Source organism: Nomia melanderi, chromosome 7, assembly GCF_051020985.1.
Source record: "Nomia melanderi isolate GNS246 chromosome 7, iyNomMela1, whole genome shotgun sequence".
In the NCBI taxonomy this organism is placed as follows: domain Eukaryota; kingdom Metazoa; phylum Arthropoda; class Insecta; order Hymenoptera; family Halictidae; genus Nomia; species Nomia melanderi.
The window spans coordinates 7135176-7161993 of record NC_135005.1 but is presented as its reverse complement, the minus strand read 5'-3'; the positions used below and the strand labels follow the sequence as shown (position 1 = coordinate 7161993).

The window sequence follows — 26818 nt, the reverse complement described above, 5'->3', positions numbered from 1 at the left end:
ATCTTCTGCGAAATTATATGAAGATCTTTCGAAATCTCAATGAAATTCATATTCTATTTGCATTCTATAAGATATAAACAAAATAAGAAAGAACAATGAAAGAAAATTGACAAAATTCATTATTTATATACTTCAGTAATACTTACCATAAACATCTGAAAATAAGTAAGTGTATTCTTGAGTAAACTAAATGTACCAATAACTAATCAGTCAAGTCTATAAGGAAAACGTACTTATATGATAAATTTTATATATAAATATGTATATCATATATTGGTTATATTATATTTATATTATAAATATGAATATTATATATACAAATATAGATATTTACATTAAATATTATAAATTTACATATTATAAATATAAATATTTATATTAAATATTGAACATTTATATTTACATAATCCTAACTGCGCTTAGTTATTGAAACTTACCTTCACTTTAGTCATTTCACCCAGAAGAATGTACCAATGACCACTACAACTCTCTGGCTCAGTTTTATTAATGTGACAGCGTTTCCCGCGGCACGTGACGGGGCGCCTGTTACCCGCAAACGCGCCGGTGTGGTGCAACTTTTTCGTCAATTGTTCGACATTGATATTTGGCGATCGTCCACAACGAGTGTAGACGGATTAGATCATGCATCGAGCTCAAAAATAAAATCGCATCTACGATCTTTTTCCATTAGGACCGGTCCATTAGGAGCAATCAAAAAGTACCAATGATTAAATCACACAAACCTAAAGTTTTTTAACCGAAAAATACGAATTCTCGCGGGGACGTGTTAACGAGCAACGAAAGACCGTTTCGTGTTCCTTCGTCGAAAGAATCGTACACAAGATTCCTACTAACCCCTTGTCCGACGATTTATTTGTCAACTGTGATCAAAAGAACAACTTGGTCACGAATAATTGATTGAAAAAAGAGAAAAATTTTATGGGTATTCTATGTCCACCTCTGCTCAAAAACATAATAAATGATAACGGAAAAAGAATATTTCATTCGAATTTACTAGAATTGAGTAATACTTGAATGGCTCACTTGCCAAATCGATTAACTCCACCTTCTGGATTTTTTAAGATTTTATCGTTAAAACGCTGCGTTGATTCTTGACTTTTGATATTAAAAATAAATTTCCTTATTATTGGGTGTGATACCATGAAATAAGAAAAATTCTATTGCCTATGCAAAACTTGCAGCAATAATAAAAATTACTTTGGAGTTATACTATTTTATACATTCTACGTATCATTTAAATTGAAGCTACACCTGTAATAATGAAGTGAAATACGTTTTATAATGATTATTTAATTTTATATTTAAAAGGAAATTTTGAAAATCATTGTACAGCTATTGCATCACCTTTCTCGATTTTTTGTTTTATGGAGTTAATCGATTTTCCAAGAAGGGTTCAACGCGGGTCCCGTTAACGTTTGTTTGAAATGAAAGGATGAAAAATTGAGAACATCAATGCCTGTGGGAATTTTGACAGACAATTCGGCGATGGAACGCTTGACATTTGAACAATCTTGGCTACAACGTCATGACACGTGTCGGAAATGTGCTCGTACTGCGACGTTTTGCGGTATTGTAACTTTGTACATTTCAATTAACGACGATAGCAGAGTTTCTCCATGGCAACTTCGTTTAAGGTTAACAAGTGAGCGGAAGGAAAACTTGGATGATTTCTCAGGAGAGTAAAAGAGAATAGTTTTGCGTAGGTTTCTGCAGATTAATCTTTGAATTGTGTACTAATATAGTGACTCATAATATTGGTTTAATGGTTTATTCTCAGCTTTAGTTTGTTTTTACATACGTTGTTCACCCTTTGCGGACGAGAACTTTTCATGGCTTTAAGAACTCTTTCCATAAAAAATTGAATTATGTATCGAAATGTTAAATATCAGAAAAAAAGGAAAGCACGTATCAGTCTTCTATTATTTGAATAATTAAATTATTCATTTGCAGCTTTTGATTTTAGATATGACTGCGAAGAGTGGAATATTACTGTGTAGTAATAGTATCGTAAAATAGTTAACAGTGAAACTGGAAAAATACAGCGAGAAAATCGTTATCATTGTACAAAATTCCAGGCACATCGCGATAACGAAGCCAGACTTCGAACAGATTTTGTTAAGATCATCATAACAATACCGAGGCAATTAGTAAGAGGATGATTACCCTGTCTGTTAAAGAATGTCGCGATACGCTGGTTGTGTATCCCAATTTCGTATCAGTTTTATTAAGCTGTTTAAGAAGAATTTTTCGTAATTATCAGAGTGGAAAACTTCTTTCATAGCGTTGTTCTATTGAATTGGGTAAAAAGTCTTATTGTTTTCCTTTTTAGTGTGATATTTATATTAAGATATGGTATATGATGAATAAATATCAATTTTTTTATTTACAATTTATTTAGTATTTGTAAGTAGAATATTAGTAGAATATTACGTTCATATTATGATATTATGATGTATGATGAATAAGTATTATATATAGATATACTATGTGTTATTGCATTTAAAAATACTTAATTAAGAATTTCGTTTAAATGTGCAATATTTTCTAATCAACTAGAGAGTGGTTCTACAATCTACAATTGACATATAACTAGAGGTATTATCGAATTAAAAAATATACACTGTTTCTTGTGAAAGGAATATTTTCTGTTGATTGCAGCACACGTTTTGCTGGCAACAGTTACCTAACTCAGAGAACATACATCAAATCCTGATCGAAGAATTGGCAGCAACCGTTTAACAAAGGAATGCATAGCTTGCCAACCGAATAAATTGTAATCACATTTAATTTTATCGTCTGTGCAGTTGCATTTAAAACTGTTTTAGTGATACATTCGTGTATTGAAAGCGGCGTTCATTATTTTCTTTATACAGTGAAACAGTAGTCTTACCGATTTCATTTGGTAAGGAAGTATAATGTGATATAACTTGTTTCTTTTTAAAAAAGAAAGTTTACATACCCTACGTCTCCATTTTCAAGTGATCGTCTGCACTAACCTGACTCAAGCGTGCCATTATTGGCAAACCGTCAGAGTCCAAGAAGTCTTAATTATTAATTACTCGAAAGTACAGCCGAAATCGTAATTTCGTCACTCTTGATTTTCATCCTATTTTGTGAACACACTGTATATTTGCGCCATTCATAATCTAAAAACAATTTCATTCGTCCCAGAAATTGATTCTTGGGAAATTGTTAGCATCAATGTAAGTTTTTAAAAGTCTATCTTTGCAGATAAATGTTCAGATGTGTACAAATATTCATTATTTCTTGACCACATATTTACTAGACAACATTTGTCGCATAACAGAAAATGAAATTAAAGAAGAAATACTTTTTATTCATTGATTCCCTTACAAGATCTCACTGATACACAAATCAAAACCAAAAGCTCACAAAAGATGACAAAATTACAATACAAGGAAGTTCTTAACATTAGAATAACCAAAGTGACGGACGTTAGTTTCCTTATTTCACAATTATTGACATCTTAATAGCGTTAAGTATCCAAAATAATTTGAAGAATAAATAGTTTCATTTTAATACTATAATTAATGTCCGAAGAAACCGAAGAAAAATCTATTGCTACAATTTTTATAAAGATTACGTATTAAATTTTAAACGCTCAGTTGTTCTACCGTGCGCAAATGTTACGAATTCCGATACACTTCAGATCTCCGAATTGTTTTGTCAGCGTGTTTTCGTATTAACGATACTGTCTCGTTGAAATTTGCTTAATCCCGCAGATAACGATAGATGTTCACGCGAGATCTTTTTATCGGATGCCTATCGAGTGATTTGAACGGTTGCATGTGCGATACGTGAAACTACACTATCATCAATCGTGAAACGCTGGTGTGATACGTATCTATGTATACTTATATTACTGTCTGGTCTCACATACACATGACTCTCGATTTACGTGAAAATCGTGTAAATAAAGAATGTCAGCGCGCAAAAAAAATATTGAAAATAAATGCTAGTAGATATAAGTTTTAGAAATACATATTTATTTTAAATAGCTTAACAAAAGAATCAATAATAATGACGTTTCAAAGAACAAAAGTACATTTGGGCACATTAGACAAATTGATTATCTCTACAAAACAAAAAGTAGAGAAAAGTGATGCAATAGTTACATATTGATTTTTAAAATTTCCTTTTAAACGCAAAATTGAATTGTTATTATAAAATGTATTTTACCTGATTAATACAGCTTCAATCTAACAAATATGTAAAATACTTAGAATAGTGTATTCTTGAAGTAACTTGTATTATTGTTACTATTTTTCCATAACCAAAGATTTTTTATTATTTCGTGGTACTAAACCTAGCCATAATGAAATTTATATTAAATACAACAAGTTGAAAACCAGTGAAGCGTTTTAATGATAAAGTCTTTAAAAATTCAAAAAGCGGAGTTAATCGATTTGGTCAGTGGGCGGCTCATTTTATGCGGTGTTACTAAGTTCTGACGGCACAAATAACCCATTGCCTTATGATTTCTTTCTCAATTCTGATCGATACGACTATTTTGTCATTAATAATTTATTGGAAAAAGAGAAAAATTGTAGACATATTCTATGCCTGTGAATAACAATTCAATGAAGTATACGATAAACGTATGTAAATCTAGTGTTATCAACAACCGCCATTTTCTCCTACCATCCTCGCTATAAGTGCCGTGCAAATCGAGGATCAGGTGTGCGTTTTTATCATTCGCCGTCTTCGAAGTTTCGGAGTCACGGAGAAGGAAATTTTCGCGTACGGCATCGTCGCGTCCAAACCGATCCGTGTCGAACAAGTGATGTAATCGTCACGGTTCGTGGCCGATAAAAAACGCACGTGAACAAGCGCGGTCGGCCGAGCGATCCTATCCCGGCGATACGCAGCCTTTAAAGTGCCTCGGCCGGGATTCCCGTAATCGGCAATCGGATTAGTCAATGCTCGAACGTAAAAGATCGTTGTCTCTCGTCCATTCTCCTTCCTGTACTCGGATTAATTGGGTATAAGTCCATTTTTTCGTACATTGAGATATTTAAGGATTTATATTTGAATCATCTTAAAGATATTGGGAGACATTACTCAATTCGAGTGATGTTTATGAAACCATAAACTTTTTGAATTTTATTATGCAATAATAATGAATAAAATGGTTAAAGATAAACGATTTTTTAGCTATAAATGGATTTATTCTACTTATTCTACAAGTTCTTTCGGAGAATTTGATAAGGCATTGTGATTTTGCTGTTTCGAAGGCGAGTCTCGTGGTTCACGCGAATAGAACAATATTTACGAATGTTTACGTTAGATTAAATTAGTTTGCAAAGTGAATCTTGGAACTCTGTTCCATTGAATATCTCGATCTATAATATGCGAAGATCATATATTTGCGTTGGCATTCCATCACAATGGAAAAAAATATACTCGAACTTCTTCCTGTAACATTCATATACGTTGACACAGGAAATTTTTAAGATTTTATCGTTGAAATGCTATTGTAAACTTGCAGACTTCACATTCGCCGGCTTTTCAATGTCGTCTTGAAATATTCCGATAATTCTTGAATGGTCCTCATTGTGGTACAATTTACATATCTTTTGTCACGGTACAACAAAGTCTTTATGCACGTTGCCTTTCAATAAAACCGTGACGCCTTTCGCTTTCGCAAGGAATAATGATTAATTATCTTATTGCGTTACAAAATTTGTTCCGCGCGAACGACTTTGAACAATTTATCATGCGCCGTTTTTGTATTAATTAGAAATACCGTTTATCGAGCGAAAATTGATTAATTTCACGATTACTTTTGATTTCTTTCGGTTTCATTCAAATTTCAAACACTTGAAATTAATTATGATTGTTCATTATAAACATTAGAATTTATTTTTTTCTGTTAGAATTCATTCTATTCACGTTTACATTTACATTACAAGAGTGCAAAAGGAAACTTTTCGTTGTTCAACAATTCCTTTCCAGGAGATTTTCCACTCGACAAGTTTCAACAACGCAATTGTACGCATGAACACGCCCAGACCCGACAATCATCAATGTAAACACTCGAACAACGATATATAGGGTGTTTCTGAAACGACGTATTTTGCAGGCATGGCACCGTTCCTGGTCTTGAAATAAACCGATTTTCTAAAACAGTCACGCTTAATATACATTACTTTCTAAACTCTTCAGAAATTGCTGAAACTTTTAGCCCTAACAAAAACATTGCCCTATATGTATGAATCGTCCCATTTAAACACGTTTCTAATCGGATCATAAAACTAAAAGGTCCATTCATTAATAAATTAATTATTCAATAAATTAATTGTTACGGTTACGGTTATATTGATTAGTAAAATATATACTCCGGCTATATAAAAGCAAATAGACAATAAGAAATAATATCATATTATAAAACAAATAAATATAAAAATATATATTTCTATGATATAATTGTGCCAGATCGTCCTATAAGTAATTTTTTATGCCAACCACTGTAAAGAATTAATACTTACCTTCTTTGATCGTCTACATATTATTGTGCACGACCTCCTATTCCCCCGTAAATTCTTTTATTTCGAAAAAATATCTAAATATTAACCTCTTGCCTTAGAATATCGTGTCAGACTCATCGCGAAGATTTTAAGCAGAATTTAAAGTTCAAATGAAATATTATTTGCCGGTAACCAATTATTATACGTTAGAGCAAATGAAGATATAGAATATGCCTAGAATTTTTCATTTTTTTCAATAAATGATGAGCGACAAAGTAGTTCAAAGTGATCACAGTTAAGAAAGAAATCATAGGGCAAGGGATTAAAAAATACATAAATATTAACACTTTGCACTCGAAGGTTTCTTTAAAGAAATATTTAACATTTTCTGTGATATGGACATTCTTTGAAAATAACTGCCGAAGAAACGTACGTAAATTAAGGAACAAAGTTATTATACTTCAATATTTCACGTATTGATGCATTATATGAAGCTTAATATCATATGTTCAAATTTATTATTATGCTATATCAAATCAAGCGGTGAAAAAAACCTAAATATTAAAAAATGCCCAACAATGTAAGGCCACAAACGATGTTACCTATGGAATGAGCTAATCCATATAAATACAAGTGTCTAACATATATTTGTCGCGTGAATCCGACTTCCGGTGGAATTGTATCGGCACGTTAATTAAAAACACTCGTTGGACGTCGCATCAAGCCACCAGGCACTACAAAACCCGCCGAGCCAATAGAAAGACTAATTCTAGCCAGAGACTGGGTGCCTCTGGCTCGGACGACGACACAACCTCGCTTCCTGGTGCACGTGGCTGGTGAACCGCGGATTCCTGAACAAGCGAAACGGGGGGTGCCGCTGTTATCGAACCAAAAAGTCCTCAACGTCGCGACACCGCCGTCGGAAGCTTGATGCAAGAAATATCTGGCATTGGCTATTTTCGAATGGGCGCCGTTTATACGCGTGTATGGGCATATACGCCGCCATTCCCGACCAATCGAGCCGCTCCGCGTGCCGCGGTGACACGCGGATCTTATTTATACACCCCTGCGTGTCGGTTGCTTTTATTGGACGGTTTTTCGAACGAGGCGTGAACGGGCGATGAGATACGATCGCGTGTTTGGTTTTTTTCCTTTTGTTGGATTGATTAATTCGATTACTGTAGATTGAACAATGATTCGAGGAAAGGGGTTGACAGTAACTTTAAGTTATCTAATGATTTGGGTACATACCTTTGTAATATAGACTTTGGTAAGTTTGATAAGTTTCAGTGTATCGTTGAAGTAGGAATCGTATTTCTTTCTATTGAACTGTGATTTTGATATTGATGGAATGGTTTTATTGGACGGTTTTACGTATAAGGCGTGGACGGGCGATGAGAAACGATCGCGCGTTTGGTCTTTTTCCTTTTGTTGGATTGATTAACTGTAGATTGACTGTTGTCTTAGATCGAACGATGAATTGATGAAAGGGATTGATAGTAACTTTGAGTTATATAATGGGTTGGGTACCTTTGTGAAACAGATTCTGATAAGTTTGATGAATATCAGCGTATAATTGAAAGAGCAAGCGTATTTATTTTTATTGAACTGTGATTTTCGATCGTAAATGATGATATTGGTTGATTGATTTTATTGGACGATCTTTTGAACGAAGCACCAGCGATGAAAAACAATCGCGCGTTTTTTTTCCTTTTGTTGGATAGATTAACTCGATTATTGTAGATTGAATAATGAATCGATGATAGTAACTTTGAGTTCTATAATGGGGTGCATACCTTTGTGAAATAGATTTTAATAAGTTTAGTAACCATCAGCATATAGTTGAAATAAAATCTTATTGGATTGATTTTGGAAGATATGAATTATGCCTTTGAAAGATTATTGTACTTTTTTAGTTCAGTGTTCATGGATTACAAATATTTGTTACATGTTGCCGATATACTTTGTTAAAATATTAAACGAAAAATGCTTGGAAATAAAATATACTATCACATTTAGTTTAATATTTTTGTCAAACATGTAAGAAGAATACGAAATATCTTGTAATAAAAAGAAGTAGAAGTACAAAGATAGAAGAATTTGAGGTTTAGTAAACAACCTAATTGGCGGCAGGTTAAATAATAATGGTCTACCGATTGAATCATCATTAAACACGTTCTTTTAAGTGATTTTGCTGTTCGTTGAATTCAAATGCTAATTCATTCGTTGAAATGACGGGGCCAGTGTAACGCAAATTTAGAACCATTCACAATAACGTTTATCGTAAGTACTAAGAATCGTGATTCGTGTTAAGGAGCACATTAAAGTGGTGATTGAGTTAAAAGCATAATTCATGCCCTTTGACATTGTAATCATCCGGATACACTGCTACGAATCTAAGAATGGTTCACTAATTTATAATTGGGAGTGTATTCTTCTCTCTACTTGTCACTGGTTGCAATCTTTTTATTTATCCTTGCTGTTAATCTGAAGTGATGGTAAACAGCCCTCGAGATCCTTCTAACTGACACTGAATTGCTACGAAGAACGTCTGAGTCAGCGTTCACATAACTATATTCAGAAATAATTTTTTCATTATTAGAATTTAAATTTTCTGCATTTTCTCAGTCTTTGTAGACCCCATAAAAATTCACATTTATATAAAAATTAAGAAATTAATTTCTACTATGAAAATACCGAGTACCTATAATTTTAAAAGTAATATTCTAAAATGTCACATTTCCCTCGATTAAGTGTCCAAATAATTATAGAGGATATCGTACATTCCCATTTTTTTGTCTACTAATTTTTTCTCTCAACAATATTGCGTAACCTTTCTGAAAGTGGCAAAGGTGAAATATTATATTTTTTTCGATTTCAATATCGGTTCAATTCATATCGGTATAAAATTCAAAACAAATAACAAAAGGGAACACTTTTGAGAAAATTTTCTTTATTGAAATGTGACTCTGGCAATGGACAGTACGACTATAAACGAGGTTATGACAAAAACAAAAGCATAACGAGAACGGGGAGATAAACGTTCACATGTAAAGAAAAACCGACATTTCAAATGCACCAACCTAATAGTTCTTTAATTTCGAACGATGAGTCTGAGTGATCCCATCAGTATCCAGAATGTGCTTAAATTTTGCAGACAAATTAATCTCCTGAGTTCATTCTAATTAAGTTATGTCTATTCCGAAAATCTTGTATTATGTATTAAGTACTATTAAGTAATAAGTAATGTATCCAAATGTTGGTGGCTACTAATGACTTTATTGTTAATGTGGCCACCAAAAAATAAACCGAAATATAAAAAAAAAGAAATTGTAACGGATGATCGATTAACAGACTATTTTATGCCGTCACAGATTTCACTGGCAATGAATCTGACAGTGGTCGAACATATTTCTCTCTCGAAGCTACGTTATGATGAAAGCTTAACGCTGAAATGATAGTGAAAAGTGAAACAGCGTTCGCAATATCGGAGAGAGAAAAAAAGTTAACCGCGAAGAATATGCTCTTTATGCGGATTAAAAATGGTTGCTAAGTCGCGGATAAGTTTCTATGAACGATAGACTCTCGGTTTTACCACGAATTCGCGGTCGAGCGATCCTTTTACTTGGTCGATCTCACGTGTAGTATTCGAGTTACGAAATTCACATTTCACAAGGAAGTATAGGCTCGAGTAAAAGCAAAGGAAACGCAATTCATTATCTTCGAAACAAATACGATTTTGTTTTCAACCTAGTATAACGTGTATACGGGACGCTTCTTTCTTCGTTTTTAGTTAACTTTGGTTTAGTCAGTGAATTGAGAACTCTTTCTTTATTTCTTATAAAGAAACGTCGAAACGTTTGCGTCAACCCAATATTTTGGCAGAATTTGCAAATGACGAACAATTTAAAAATTGTAACGAAACATTTGGATTGTCGCTTCACTTATTTTACATAAGTATTGAATGTCACTGAAATTAAAAAAGTTTCACAGAAAAATAATGAATGGTTTGATTAAAAGGATTATTACAATATCTGTTGCGTAATCTGAGTGATTATTCATTTAATATTGATATTTGTATCTGCCGTGAGTGACGGACGTGACTGTCCATTTAATGTGTGATTGTTAATATCGTTGTGTGATATTTTAGAAAATGAAGATTTTCGAAGTACAAGTATTTGTTGCAACTATTGCTTTCTATTTTCTTTAAATTTACAATATTAATATTTCACTATCAAATACAATAAACTTTACTGTGCAATGAATCTAATCATTGCACATATCAGTGATTAGAACATGAAAATTGATTGCGTTATATCTCGCTGACACGTTACGCAAATCATTCTCATTTTTACAGTGTCTAATCAAAAATATCCCTTTAATCCCAAATGTAACACGATTTCAGAATCTACGATAACGTTTATCATTAATTGTCTAACGAATTCATCGAGTAACGTGTTACTTGCTTCTAAGAATGATTTATAAAAGCGTATGCTGCGTTATCAGTGACTGTTGTGTCCAGTGAATCACTCCGTGGAATGGCTGCTTAAACACGGTCTGATTCCACTGAAGTGAAACACTACGAAGTAAATACATGAAGTGTGTCATTAAATATTTAATTCATTTAATCCCTTGGCTTATAACAACGTGCTAGGGTCGTGGTAAAGATTTCAAACAGAATCTGACAAACACATGTATTACTCAATCCTTATAAATTCGAATTACGTATTATTCTTGTGTTATCAATGATTCAACTTTGGAGCATGAGCATGGAGTGTATCTAGAGTTTTCCTCTTTTTACAATAAATTGCTATAGACAAAATACATAGGTGCATCGGTCATCATTGAGAAATAAATCGTAGGGCAAGGGGTTAACACTGGGACAACTGCACCCGTCAAAATTGCGGGTTTGAGTTTTCTTATTTAGCAACTATTGATATCTTAAAAGCGTTAAATGTCCAAAATGACTTGAAAAATAAATAGTTTCGTTTCAAAACCATCATTAATATATGAAGAAATCGAAAAAAATCTATTGTTAGAATTTTTATAAGGATTACGTATTAATCGTGTTAAACGTTCAGTTGTTCCAGTGTTAATTTTGTAACGATTTTAAAATGTTTTGCGTCGGAAAGTATTTTTATTGAAATTGAAATTTTATGAAGAATATTTTTCTTATACATCTCTTGTGATACTGTTCGTGTAAGTGTACATTCCGGATGATCTTTCAGTACATCAACGAGTTGTCAACGCGTATTATCGTGATTTGCAGGCAACTATGATTCGGCGATAGCAGGCAATAAAAGGCGATAACGATAAATCGTTTTGATGAGCATTTTCGCAACAAACGACAATTACGATAGATTGCTACCTTGAACTTATAAAGGTTAATACTTGTACTTTTACATTTTATATGAGATGTATTGCTCAACATGTGTTCGTCGTCTTCGTAAGATTGTCTTAAGTAGATTCATTATCGTTTAACTGTACGAGATCGTTTATAATAGTTTCAATTTATGGAAGACAGATAACGATGAGAGATAACAATAGTTGAAACTTTAATATTGTAAAAGTTATTTTTATTCAATGATATTTATGTATATAGTATCTTTATATGTTATTTCTTTTTAATCTAGTTTTATTATTTCAAATATTAATTCTAGTAATAATAATATTTATTGAACAGTACAAATCTCTTGGTACATAGTTTATATATAAAACTTATAATACAGCTATCACAGTTTATCACATTAAAGAAGTAGAAAGGAAGTCAATTCTCTTGTAAATCAACAATGAGACATATTTTATTAATACAATCATTTTTATAATAGAATATACAATAAATACATTTGTGAGTTCTATATGAAAAATGATTATATTTTCAGAATTAATTAATTTATACAATAATATGACAGTTTTTTTGCTTTTAATATGCAAAAGATAGATACTTTACAGCTCGTACTATATTCCTGTGTCGAATGTATACAAAATGGCGGCCGGTCTTTCTTTTTAACTTGTTTTGATGGTCCCTGGTTACATTTTATTGTACAAGGAGCCCACTGAAAAAATGATTGTTTTACTTGCACCGTTTATCCGGTTAAGGTTACCAGGCGTAGGTTGTCATTACTGTTGAATTAGTTTAACACCTAAACTGGTTCCTGTCCATTTTCACTGGAATGAATGACACCTGGTACTACTTACAATTGAGCGCTTCCTCGTTACGAAATTCTCGACCTTGCGCGACGAAACGATTAGCAGTCGTCGAACGCATCGTTGTGTCACTTGTGTCACGAACGGAATGGAAACCAAATACACCTAATGTTTTTACCGACAGGACATATTTAGCACTGTGCTGCGGATATTCAAACATAAATTTCTATTTTTGTAGAATCACTTGTGAGAGAAGGCTATTAAGATAATTTATCCTTTTATTGAAAATTCGTTTTACTAACAGCTTCGAAATTTAAGCTTTTAAATACAAAATTTAGTGTTATTAGATATAAATATTTTTATTAATATTTTTATTAATTATTATAATAAAAAGTTATTTATTATAAATATATAGAAAGAGTAAATAAGTGTGATATATAGTTGCAGTGTATTTAATACACCAATGTTCCACTTGAACGTCCAATTAATTTACTGTATAAGACACTTAAGTAAAGAAAACTTTAATCTTTGAAAATTCAAATTTTCTATAGATATTCTGTGGACATATAATACTGCGAAGATTAATAAGAAATGGTCATAAAATTACGCCTCTTTAAAAGATCACACTGTAGTGGAACGATCAGATAATTTTATATTCTATGACACAACGTCCACGGATGTTTACAGCTGTATCATTAAACACAGAGATAAAAGAGAATAGTATAAGTCATCCTGCTTTTCGCATCTGCTGTGCATATCCCGTTGTAGAAAAAGCATGGAATTAATTTGTTTTCGTTTTGTCCTTGTCACGAATAAGACTGCTTACAGGAAAAATGATTCCCGAGAGACTTTCCGTTTGAATATTTTAATCATCTCATGTGTTCAACTTGTGCCATTTTGAATCATACGTATGTAAATTAAAGTTATCATAAATTATGTACCAACAATATTATAAATCTTTAATATAAATCCTAAAACGTCCACGGACGTTTACGGTACGGTTTATGCTATTGTTCCTAGAAAAATTGATGCGTAGTCCTGTTGTGTTGCCTAATGCGATGATTCTGGAAAAAGTTTTAAAAACCTGATGACTTGAAGAGTAAGAGATGTGATGACCGTTAAGAGTGTTGATGAATGTGAGAAAAGTTTATTATTCTTGTGCTATTTAATTTAGTAGTTTTAATTTTTATGTGAGCAGTTGTCTTTAGTGTTGTTTTCTGTTGCTGCTATTGGCGGCAGGTTTTCGTTGTGTGGTCATAATGCCCGCGCTCCGATTGACTTTATGAAATTCAGTTAATGTGGAGAGTTTGAATAACTCATGGAGAATATGGATTGAAGTATTTTTGGTTCAGTTTAGAATTAATCTTAGGAATTTATTGTGTATAGTTTGGAGTTTATGTATATAGATTTTTGTTGCTTGGGCCCATACTTGGTATTCATAGATGAAAGTGAATCAAGTTTCAGTTGTGCACAGCAATTTCTTGTTTCTGATGTTAAAAGTAAGTTTCTCCTGTTTTTGTTAATGGTTATAGCACATTCTGGAGTGCGTCAATTTTTTTACTCTCTCCTGAATCGCTATATTCAATAATTGCTTGCTGTTAAGTATTATTCTCAGGTATTTTTACCCACTTGGACTATGGGATTTGTTTTCCTAATATTGTAATCTGGAGAGTTTGGATAATGAGATGGTGGTGGTGGTAGTATACAATTTCCTGGTGAATATGATTTTGCCTGATTTTTTTCTGTATTTAAACTGATCTTCTAATGCTTGAAACGAAAGTCAAAGTATTTTTTCTAGGTAATTATTTTGTAGATATTTAATCGCTTGGTTTATCTTCCAAGTTGAAGCTAGAATTGCTGTAAAGATGAGTGTAGGAGGTTTACGGTATATGTAGATACAAATAAGAAAAGGATTGAGGAGCAGCGAGAAAGGCTCCTTGGTGTCGGTAGCCTTCTATTAGCAGAGTAGGAAAGGTGTCGTCATCAAGCATATATTTTCCAGTCGCCTGGCGTTCGATCGCGTTTCACGGAAGGCGAAGGAAATCGGTTATTAAATGAGTCACGTCTAACGCGGCCGTAATGGAATTCAGTTAATCGCGAAGGAAGCGTGTCAGACGTTCGTCAGAGTATCGTGGTGGTGCTCGATTAGAGCCGGATGCGTGTTTTATGCGATTCGAAGGAGAATACATCGCGCGACGCGTTATCATTCGTCTCCCGGTTACGCTAAGAGCGAAGATTGGTTATCTTAATATGTTAATAAAGAGTTATCTCGTTCGATTCTTTTTGACATGGAACCGGAGGAGAACCGGTTAAAAGGAAATCGCCCGCGTATGACGTGATAAGGCAATCCAGTGATTAACGTGTCAAACGCCAACGATAGGAACCGATTGATTTCTGTTCAAATACCTCTGCGTACTTGTTGATCTAGGGCAATTAATGACGCGATGAGGATTATGGCAGTTATGGTTATTGTACTGAGAACAATTGGAATACATTGAATGGAAGTTCTTTTTCGAAATGGATGAATTTGGATCAAAGGAATTGAATTTGAAATTATATTGATTATAGAATATTTATGTAATTATAAAACGCATGATAGTAATTATGTGATAATTAAGTGTAAAATAGTAATTACGTAATTATGAAATAAATTATATTTTATTAGTGTTTTGAGAATAATATCATTGACTGTTATTTTTATTGATATTTTGAAAATAATATAAATGATTTTTATTTGCATTAGTGTTTTGGAAACCATGTAATTGATTCTATCCGATGCACGAATTTATTTTTCGAAATGTTGCCATTTCTTCAGAAATCATTTTGTACATTATCGTGTCGTTAATTGTTTGAAAGATTCAATCGATCTATCATCATCGATCGTTATAGAAAGGGATTAGTTCGATTTTAATCTATTATCCTTTGTCCATCATCAATATTAATTCTTAATGAAATAAAAATCGTGAAACCACTTAATGCTTATGGTTTTCCAAGACAGATAAAAGTGGATCCTTTAATTTTGAGTTACAATTTATCAGAAAGTGTTTCGTATCATGGTATAATCTGAATCAACGTAAACTGTATCGAGTAAATAGGACGTTTTTCGGCGATTGATTAGTCGATACGAGTATTGTCTTGATCGTTTTAACAGATTCTTATCCGTTTCTCATCAATCAAATGATTAGTATCGCAAAAAGAGTGCAAATTGTTTCTCTCACATTCTTTTCTTTACATAATGTTAAGAAACATCGAATTACTTATTAAAAATGGATATTCACTGTGTATATAACTCGAGAAGAATATGACGTGCTTGAAACTGAGAAAGGATTGGCTGATGATGCAGATGAGACAAGCTTCAAATATCCTTCACTTGATATGTTTATCTATCGCGGCTAGATTAGGCAACAGCTTCAGCTAACTCTTCTTGAGATCCGTGCACTGCCACGATGAATGAAGTGGTGATCACTTAACTCGATACTTTTCTCATCCTTCTTGTTCCCAATTTTTCATTAACTCGTCTTCTATAAAATTAAAAATAAGAATGTGGTGTGTTAAATAACAAGAAAGTAATTTTAAATTAAAACATTAGACATTAGTCAAGCATTAAGTTATTAAAATGCTGTTATAAATCGGATGTACTTAAATTTCAAACATAATCAAAAATATATTGAAATATACTTTGACCGTTTTGTTACACATTACAAATGAAACATCGAGGGAAAAAACAAATAAGGAAATATTATAGAAATAAATAACATACAAAACAAATTAAAAAATATTTATTATTTATTTAGAAATATCTCGAATAATTATAGAAGAAATATTGCTAAGTAAACTACACTTATCGTAAGTAAAACTTCGAGTAAATACACACAAAGTAGAACGATTAGAAGTTAAAAATTAAAAAGTCGATCGAATTTGAAAACTGCTAAGGTATATTCACTATTGAAAAATTAACTGTCCCATCTGCTATAATATAGGACCATAGGGTTAATAGAAAAAATTGCAATGTATTAGGCTTGACTTATTTAACTTACAAAGTTTTATAATATTTTAAATTTCCGGGTTCGATAACTACCCTTGTAAGACAGTCTAGAGAACAGTCTACGAGGGTGTAAGGCGAACGAGTTTTAAAAGTGAATCTTCCGCGAGCATCACCAGGTGCACACACATTTTTTATCTTTCTAATATGTTTATCTTGTTAATAAACTTCCAGTTAACCACTTGCATTTGTATGTCATACTGAAGATGACAATACATATTTGTTATAGAACGTTGGAAATTGTTTTAAAAAATACCATATTTTAAAAGGTTATAAAAATTAAATCTTATTATAATAATAATAAATAAAATTAATATAAAACGTTGAATTCTACTGCTGTAAATTACTTCAATTCATTTCCCTAAAAATCAATGCAAGTTTACACCCAACAATATTCAAAAATTAATCAAATGCAAAGGGTTATATGTTGAAAGTACCACTACATTGTCTCAATTCTACCGTTGCCATTTTTACGCTATCCAGTCAATAATGAAAGAAGTTCGACAGAAGTAAAACGTCATTGGTGTCATAAATATCGCGGCCCGTTAAGGTCATCGGAATCAAACGATAGATAAGTTCTTCGTAATTGTTGAGCCTCGTGCACACGTGCACGTGCGTTCCGTGCGTAGCGGCCATTTTCTCGGCATTGATCTAGCGCACCGGCCTGCCCGCGAACAAGAGATGCCTGGATCTAGCCGGTCGCGTGCGCGCACTGGTTACTTAACCCTTAACTGGCATAGATCTTCAAAGTCATACAACTATTATAAAAATTCTTACAAATCAAGCTAACGTGTGTTGCGATTACTTAATTGTTTTAACTGTTGTAGATCTTGAAAGTCATATAACTATTTTATAAATTCTTATAAATCAAGTTAAGGTGTATTGTGGTTATTTAATTGTTTTAGTAATCGAATATTAGACCTTATTAATGCTCCAGCCGCAGATAATTCTTTGATTTTCCCTTGAGTAACGCGGACGAAATTTATAGTTTTCATTGATATTCATTACAAGAATATTTGTAATATATATAATTGGAGATAAAGAAAACTTTTTATGGTTCTATACGTAAACCAACACTAGAATTTATAAAAAATTAAAACGACGTAGTTTCTTCTTATTTCTATTTCAAAATAGCTATTTTTGTTTTGATTATTGCGATCATTCAAGTTCCAAATGAATTTTAATATGGTTTATTGTATTATTTTTCTGACTTTCTAGGTCTAAATATTTTTCACAGAAAACATATTTATCTTATAAAAACAGAATTTGTTGTATAAAAATTATTATAATACCCTACGTGCACGTGTTTCGTCGATTCACTTTGAAAGCTTGACGGTTTTAATCAAGTCACTGTTGATTAATACACATCTCGGCGAATTGAAATATAGCATAGGAAAATCCGGAAGCACGAAAGACGGAAAATAAGAATGAATGAAAATTTAGAGCGATATTGCAAACATTCTATAGTGGTTAAGGGTTAAGAGAAGTCAATCAGTGACATGTATTCGTCTGGCCGACCTTATCGGCTCATTTTCAGCGATGAACGGACCGCGCGTCTCGCCAAATGTTAACAACGGAATATTACTCGAACGGCGAGTTCACGTGGACGCGGTTCAGTGAATGCGCGCATACTAATTAATGGCAGCCCATTTACATCGTACGATAGAATGAAAAATAGCCATTATCTCCAAAATTCTTTTTTTCTAATAATTTTTTAATAATGACAGTGTATAAATGAATATTTAATCATTCTATAAATTATACGGTTCTTTTCTATGACCTTTTCCTGTTTTTAAAAACTAAGATAAGGAAACTTTTTTTAATCCAAAATATATTTTTCTTCGCCATCTATAGATCATGAAAAAATCGTGATTTTTATGATTTTAATGCAAATTTATTATAATAGTACTACTTTATTCGCAGTTCAAGTTAAAAAAATATTTAGACTCACAAAGTTGTATTTGTGTTGGGTTGTCTGAACTGTAATTTGCAGGTAATTTGAATTTGTGAACCATTAATCAATTTTTATGAATGTACGACTTGAATATTGAAAGTGTAGTTTTTTTTTATCTAAACTTCACTGTTAGTGAAACTGTTGCATCTACACACTAATTATAAATCGTCAATTTATTTTTAGTTTCATTTTGGTAATATAGTTTTGATGTTATTAAAAGGTGATGTATTTTTTAATTTTTACTGTTGAGAAAATTACTGAAAGAATGAAAATTAGTGTTTGAAATGTAAACAAATTGTATTTTTATATTCTCGTTCTCAAGTTCATAACGGTGAAAAATCTCCCTGGACCATGACGATTTGCTAATGCATAGTAAGTAGTGCGTGTGAGGCAGATCAATTTGAGAGCGGAAATTAGCGCACTCATGCGTAAGACAGAGACAGAAACGTGACTCATGTACGCAGTTGAAAATTTTGAAATTGAAAACCTCTGTTTTTTTATAACGTTACAAAGAGTGAAGAATACTGAACAGTAAACATGAACAGTAAATAGAAAATAAATAACACAGAAAAAAAAACAAATGTTAAACATTATTTACATTAACGACAATTGATTAAGGTCAATACTAAGTAAGACAATTAATAATTACTATTACGAATTACTAACTACGAGAAATTGTTATAAAATCAAAACTTTCTCTATAATAAATAAAAATTTAATTCATTATTCAAATATTTTCCAAATTATCAAATATTTTCAGAATATAATTTCCACACCATCAAATTAAGATCGTTAATTCTCGTTTCAGTAGTTATCTATTACTAGAGTAATATTTTCCCCATTTACGATAACGAAACTAACGAAGCAAGAAATATTCCAGTTACAAGTAAATTTTATCGACAGTGTTTATAAAACATATTTTATCGTCTGTGTTTACTAGGGTTAATTATCATTCGACCGATGCTATTAGTTTTCTATCGCGCGTCGTACTTTTCCCACGAGACGGATTCACATTCATTAGAAAAATCCGTTTGTTATTCGCGATATCGCTATCAACGAAGACTGTTGTGTAAAGGCCGGCCGGTTAATAGCGGAATAATACAGCAAGGAAAATCGAAGGGAAACCGTCCCGGGACAGATGTTCGGTCACGTTTCCGTGAGAAACTGGATTGCCCGCTTCGCATTGAACTCCATGCGACCTTAATTTGATCGCCGATGAAAAGAGAAACAGTATATGTATAGATACAGTTGAACTTTAAATAACGCACGCGTCCAGTTCTTTTCATATCATGTGGATGAACAATGTTTAACCTTAAATCACTAATTTCTTGATAAATTAATAAATAAATATAATGAAATTGCACAAATAATAGATACGATTTTTATTATAATTTATTATATTATTATTTCTTTATATTATTTGAAATAATATAAAGAAATATTACAGAAAGGAATATAGTTTTGTGAACCGAAGTTAAGGAACGATCCATCGACCATTTAATTATTTAATTCAGGACCGTTTAATGGGCATTCGGCAGTACGAAAAAGGATCGATCTTCATTGCTCGCGATTTTATATTTACTTGTTACGAATTTAAAACATATGAATTTAATGGGGTACTCACATTTGTAACCGTCGATTTTAAACAGTTTTCAAAATGAAAAATCTTTAGGTTATTTATAGGTGAAAAGATTTATTATTTTGTACAATTTTTGTGTGAATTGTAGAATTAAATAATTTTGTATACGCTATGAAACATTTGATTTATAATAACCTAAGAATATTTCGTATTGCAACTTGGTTAGAACCAACGTGTCCCGAATAGGAATATTCCTTAGAAAACAAGATTAGAAAATATGTTTATATATTTTTCCCAAAATTTTTTCACATATTTTGTTTACATTTCTTTTTATTGATTTGTCGGTTATTTATTTTTGTGTATAAACATTTGGCTTGTCACAAGGCCGCCTTTGTTTCTGATTATCTTGGAAGAAAAAACTTAGCAAATGTTACAAGTTGACGAAAGATAATATGTCAGGCTCTTGGCATCCACTCTTACTTCTTCATTCACCATATTGCATTGTGTTAGTATGCTTGTGTTGATAACTGTGACAAACGAAATGGTCAATGTATTATATGTATATACTTTTAATAAGTTTTCTTATGAAAATAGTATGAAGGGGATGAAATATTTTCTGACGGACCAAGCGAAAATAAAATTTGCTTAGGACTTGAAAATTTTTACTTGTATGTTAATGTATGTGTTTAATTGTGATTACAGATGGAAATGTACGATAGTCCAAACATGAAGAAGAACAACCTACACGACGAGATGACGCTCAAGGAGCCTCATAGGTAAATGATCACTATAAATTGTCACAATTTTGAAAAGTACTTGGTCAATTTTTAATATATATATTAACAAAGCATTTGTTACGAATTGTCTATAACATAGGACACTAATATTCATTTCTCTTCAATGTACAGAATGTTATGAATAATCTTTTACGTATCAATTTATTTGAATCGAAGGAAAACAATTTTTACTAAATTAAGTTACTAAATTTTATTAAATATTTTACTATTTTGGAATTTTGAAGTGTCAAAAGTGAACTTTTTGAAATTACACATTTGCTATTCGATTTTGGTGGCACCCTAAATAATTACTAATTATTTTGTAAATAATAATAATTATTATTAGTGCACACGGTGCATTATCGATCATCCGAAAACAAAGAAATGAATAACAGAACTGGACACCTGAAAAGTAGATGGATTAACAGAGTTTTGTGATGCAAGCAAAGGAATCAATATTCTGTGAACAAAGAGTACAAGAGATAAATTGTGCATATGTAAATATGTAATTACCGAATAAAAATACTACTTAATATAGAACCAGTTGCTCTGCGTATCATATGCGTTGTATAATTTTGAGAGCTTCGATAACCTTAATACAGATATCCTAAATCTCCTTCGTTTATATTATTATATAACTTTTTTTCATATTTTATTTAAGGTCATCAACACAAATTAAATAATTTGTTTTATCGGACGGAAACGATACCCTTATTATAGTGAGGTACTATTATTATAGATAGTGAAAAGGTGGATCTTCAGTAATCGAGAATTAGGAATAAATATATGTATTTAATGAGATATGGAAACAACACGGACAACACGTAAAAAATACAACTCAATGCCACGGAGGCCAACACACGACTCTCCCTCGCCACTCTCTTACCACTCTTTTACAGACATTCTCTCCCAAAAATCATTCTCTCCCCCATAAGCATTCTTCTCACTCGCACTCATCGCAAACACTCAGATGCACCCCTGGAAAGCTGGCCCTGCAGTCTTGGGTCCGTGACGTTGTGCAGGCCACTTTCTCTGGACCGTTTTACAACCTGTCCTTCACTCACACTCATCCTTACATTCACTCTTCTTAAAAATACTTTAACCTATGCTAAAAATTCTAGATACTACATGATTTACATATTCCTTAGAAACGTTTTAAAGTCAGTGACGTCAATTTGAATATTTCGATAAGGTTTATTGCCTTTTAAAATACGGTCAAGGCGAACTTATAAATAGTTTTCTTTAAATTATCATTCCACGTTACTCTGTTAAAATAGGAGCTTTAATTAGCGAGTTTTAGTACGTTTAAATAAAAAAATCACTTGCACTTCACACAAATAAAATCAAATTAATCTTCTGCAAGCTTTTATTTCCAATTATAACTAACAAAATAATACTCAGGAACGATAATCGTTCTTCGTTACAATTCGTATTGTAATATTATATAGGTTAGACCGAGAAGAATCGGATCACACGATGAATCGAGTTGAAATAAGAATCCATTATTGCTATACAAAATATATTTCTCTATTACTATACAAAACGCTCGAAATTCTTGAAGCAATAAACGTGTTAACCAGCGGTTATGAATAAAAACGGCACTTACGTATTACGTAGACTACTTTTATTTTTAAGCAATAAAATATTAATAATAATACTAACAATAACGATAATAATAATAATGATAAAATATTGATTGAAGATAATAGATGTACACTGACCTTCAGCCGATCATTAATTATACCGAGGACTCCTTAGGTCTATGTCATGCAACAGTAACTCGACACGAGCTCCTTATCTACGAAAACTATTGGTGTTCCGTTTTAGTTCCATTTTAGTTTTGTTTTGCCGAAACTTTTGCGTACCATAGAAACAGCTTGAAATGGAAAAATTCATCGTTTTATCCAGTCCATCGATGACCGAAATAGAAAAGAGGAATAGACTAGTAGCGTTGAACAGTTGAATTGCGAAACGTCGAAAGCTCGCGTACGTTTTCCTGCTTCGATAGCCAGCGCTGAACCAAATGTGACGTACCACCTATAGCCGCTTGGCACCTAGCGATATATCTTTGATTCTAACGTCGAGGCATGAAACCTGCGCGGCATTCGGCTTGCGTTTTTGCACGTTAATCTATCTGTCGTAATGCTAAGGTCGGTAACGACGATTCGATGGAAATGCAGCTCCAATGAGGCGATCGAAGTTTTCTTGTGTGTAAGTCGTTCGTTGTGTAATCGAGATTATCTACGGGAGATTTATCACCGTTGTCGGATCGACGAGAATTAAAGTCGAAGTCAATTTAGGCAATTATTTACGGCTCCTATGCACCTTCGGGATTCACCGTAACGACGCGGCGCGCTCGGTTATTTATATGAATCTGTTCGTCGTTGGTAATTAACCCTTTGCGGACGAAGATTCTTTGAAATATGCAGAAACTTCAGCGGATGAAGCTAAATTATATATCGTTACATAAATAATAAAACAAAGGAAACTATGCAGTGATCTTTTGCTGTTTGAGTAATTAAATCATTTGTTTGCTACTTAGTATTCCAAATATAAACATTTGATTCCAAGATGTTGACGTTAGTCCGTAGGGTTAATCAACGCGTTGCGATTCGTAAGTCGTTCGTATCGATATATGGTATAAGAACGGGTTGTTCTCTTGAAATTTAGTTTTCGTTGATTGGTTCAATGGTTATTGAAATAGAATTAATTAATTACTAATGAATGAATTAGAAATTTGGTAATTACTTATATGTAGTACAATAAATTCATAAAATCATTCGTTACATTGTAGAGATAATTTAGTTAGGTTTCTGTTTTTTCTTATTTAGTTGGGATCATCATTTTTTAATTGTAATTATGTGAGTCTATTTAATTAATTAACTAGTACATTTTTCAGATGATGTAAAGTTCATAGTTATAACTTCTATTATTCTAATTAGAAATTGTGTGTTGTTCGCGATCTTTATCATTTTGTATGGGAATCAGTGTTGATTGTTGAGCTTTATTAGATACAAGTTATAGAATCTATATTTCATAACATCAATAATTCTACTGTGATTTCATAAGCTTATACAACATTCACAATCGTTGAATATTCTAATATTTAACTTCAAGTCACCTTATATATTCTAACATCGCACATTTATGATCTTTATATACGTCCTACGCGACAAGTTGATCGTTCCTTAATCGTTCGCTTATTCAAACGTGTAAAATATGTGACAGCTGTTACTCACCGATGTATTATTTTCCTTACGTTCCAACAGATTTTTTGAAGAGAGAGGACAAGTTAATCATTGTTGCAAGATTCACAGTAGGATTATTTAGTTAGAACAACAATCACGGAAAGAATGATAAATGATTATTCAAATAATTTATTTCATCAATTACTAAGATCTTCGTCTTACTATTACTTTATATAATTTATATTTATACACAACTTATATCATACAAGTTATTTTTCAGATCCAATCGTTTTTCCTCAATTGACTTTCCGACTTCTCCTATAATGATTACACAATTAGTAATGATTTATGACGTGGTGATTGGTAGATTAATAGTGATTTTGATTGCAAAATGTGGTATCCACTTAATTAAATTTATCATTATAAAAATAGCTTTAAGTGAAAATTTAAAAATATCTTTTGACTCTTCCGGTGAAAATAGTGCTAAAGACGACGAAATTTGTTTAATTATAGTAATTGTTTAGAACATTGTAAGGCCGGGGAACATTTTTTGTAAAATAAACGCCTTTTTTCTAATTAATCAAGTTTATCGTTATAAAAATAACTTTGAGTTAACATTGTAAGATATCTTTGGACTCCTTCGGTGAAAATAGGGCTAACAATGACGAAGTTCGTTTAATTATAGTTATTGTTTCGTCGAACACGGCTGGTTTGCGGTGTCGCGTGGGTTCCGAACGAGAAATCAGCCGCGATGGTCAAAGAATTTATAAATAACGCGTGATAAATTCGACGAGTATACGTGTCCAACAAGGGAAGTGTTTGAATGATTTGTTCAGTTCAAAATGTCGTTCCCGACAAATCCAATGGCGGGTTTACCTTGATACATTAATGTCACGTGGCGTATATAGGTCGCAGAATTCTTGAAATAATGACTATATAAACAGTCAAGTTACTTTTACTTCCTTGCAACCCATTCCGCGACTTATTACCATTCAGATACTGGCTACGCTAGATTCCATTAAGAAATTACCATAGACGTTGCGACGCCATTTCAATTATTCTAACGAGAATATCAACATATTTACAATCCTTACTACATATACTACATCCTAATAAAACAATACTATTTACAAATAATTTTTTAAAATTTTCGGTTTCTTATTTTAAGTTTAAATATTCGGTTACCATTAAATTAACACTAAAACTACCAGACGGGTCAAATTGACTCACTTTAGAATTTTTATTTGCAAATATTGAAATCACGAAGGGATTTTTGCAAAAAATTTTCAATTAAATTTGCGTATTTGTACTGATACAAGACTAGGAGACCCTTCAAATTTCAATAAACGTGTTGCTCTAAATTTTATAGAATGTTGGAAATAAGTCACTCTAAGTGTTCGTTAGTTTTAGTGTTAAACTGAAGTTAATAAAACATTTTAATATTCATGAGAAAATAAATATTGTATTATAATTATTCAATAGAATAGTAAACAAATCTCTGAAGAAAAATGGTGCGTTATTTAATAATATTATTTAACAAGATAGAAATATCAACATACTAACAATGACTGCAAAGTCACGATTTTCCAGAGAACGAATTGGGAAGCTGTAAATCATTATAATTTGATTAGAGGAATAGTTTGATTCTCATAAACCCTTTTGTTCGTAGCGATAAATCAGAAATGACAAATTGGAAGTTATGCCATAGTTGCAGCAATCGGGCAGTTTCGATATTCGCTATTGAATCCTTTGTCTGAACCACAAGATTCGTGGCAATCGCAGTATTATTGCCGTTGAAAATAATTTCTGAATTGGCCGTCGTTCAATTTTTACTATGAGTATCGGCGAAAGTATAATTATTTACGGTAAATGCGCCAAGGAGTCAACTACTATGCAACGTAGAAGTTGAGGCGTGATAATCGTAAATCTCTAGTGTAACTGGTTTGACATTCATGGGAAAATTCAGACGTAACATTATACAGAAACAGATGCCAGCTAACCAGTAGTCTAGTTGCAGTCATTGCAAGCAGCCTAGAGTTCCTGTAACATGTAACCATTCGGTGATTTGAAATGCCGCTGGTTATCCTTAGGTTACAGCGTACAATCTAGGAAGTTTGAAGATTTTGATTTTTGTTTCTTCTTATGATTATGCGTTTTTGTTGTTGATCAAGATATCTGATTAGCTTAATGTTGGGTATCTGAAAAATGTGTGAGATTTAGCGGATTATTTATTTAAGAATGACTTATGTAATAATATTTACTTATGACTCATAAGTTATGAGTTATTAGTGTAACAATATTTTCTTATTTATTAATGTAATGATGTTTATTTAATTATTAGTGTAACGATATTTAATTAATTGTTAATGTAACAATATTTAAGTAATTATTAATATAACATCATTTATTATATTATTTCACAGAAATGGGAGTACATATGGAGCTTTCCAGTCGAAGGATCCCATTTTGGAGATCGAGAAGAGTGGTGATCTCGAAGGCGGAACCAACGAGCATGGGATTTCCGTTAATCATCCGACCTCGTAAGTTGAACAACCTTTCTACTCCTCCGACCGTCTATTCCTTTGTCCTTTGCCTTAAAATTTGTATGCCATCGAATATTTCT

At 32.3% G+C, this 26818-nt stretch overlaps 1 protein-coding gene across 5 annotated transcripts in view; it reads left to right on the top strand.

The window, feature by feature from the left end:
- The window catches only part of LOC116424393 (proton-coupled amino acid transporter-like protein acs), a 46052-nt gene that overhangs the window by 3238 nt on the left and 15996 nt on the right, over window positions 1–26818 (top strand). For 3 of the 5 annotated variants that reach the window (XM_031970734.2, XM_031970731.2, XM_031970732.2), the window contains exons 2-3: window positions 20934–21007; window positions 26619–26735. In XM_031970734.2, coding sequence (XP_031826594.1) covers window positions 26621–26735 — 115 coding nt within the window. In that variant the 5' untranslated portion in view covers window positions 20934–21007; window positions 26619–26620. Of the gene's footprint in view, window positions 1–20933; window positions 21008–23142; window positions 23219–26618; window positions 26736–26818 lie in introns of those variants that run through there. The other 2 variants (XM_031970733.2, XM_031970735.2) reach the window with 2 other exon arrangements.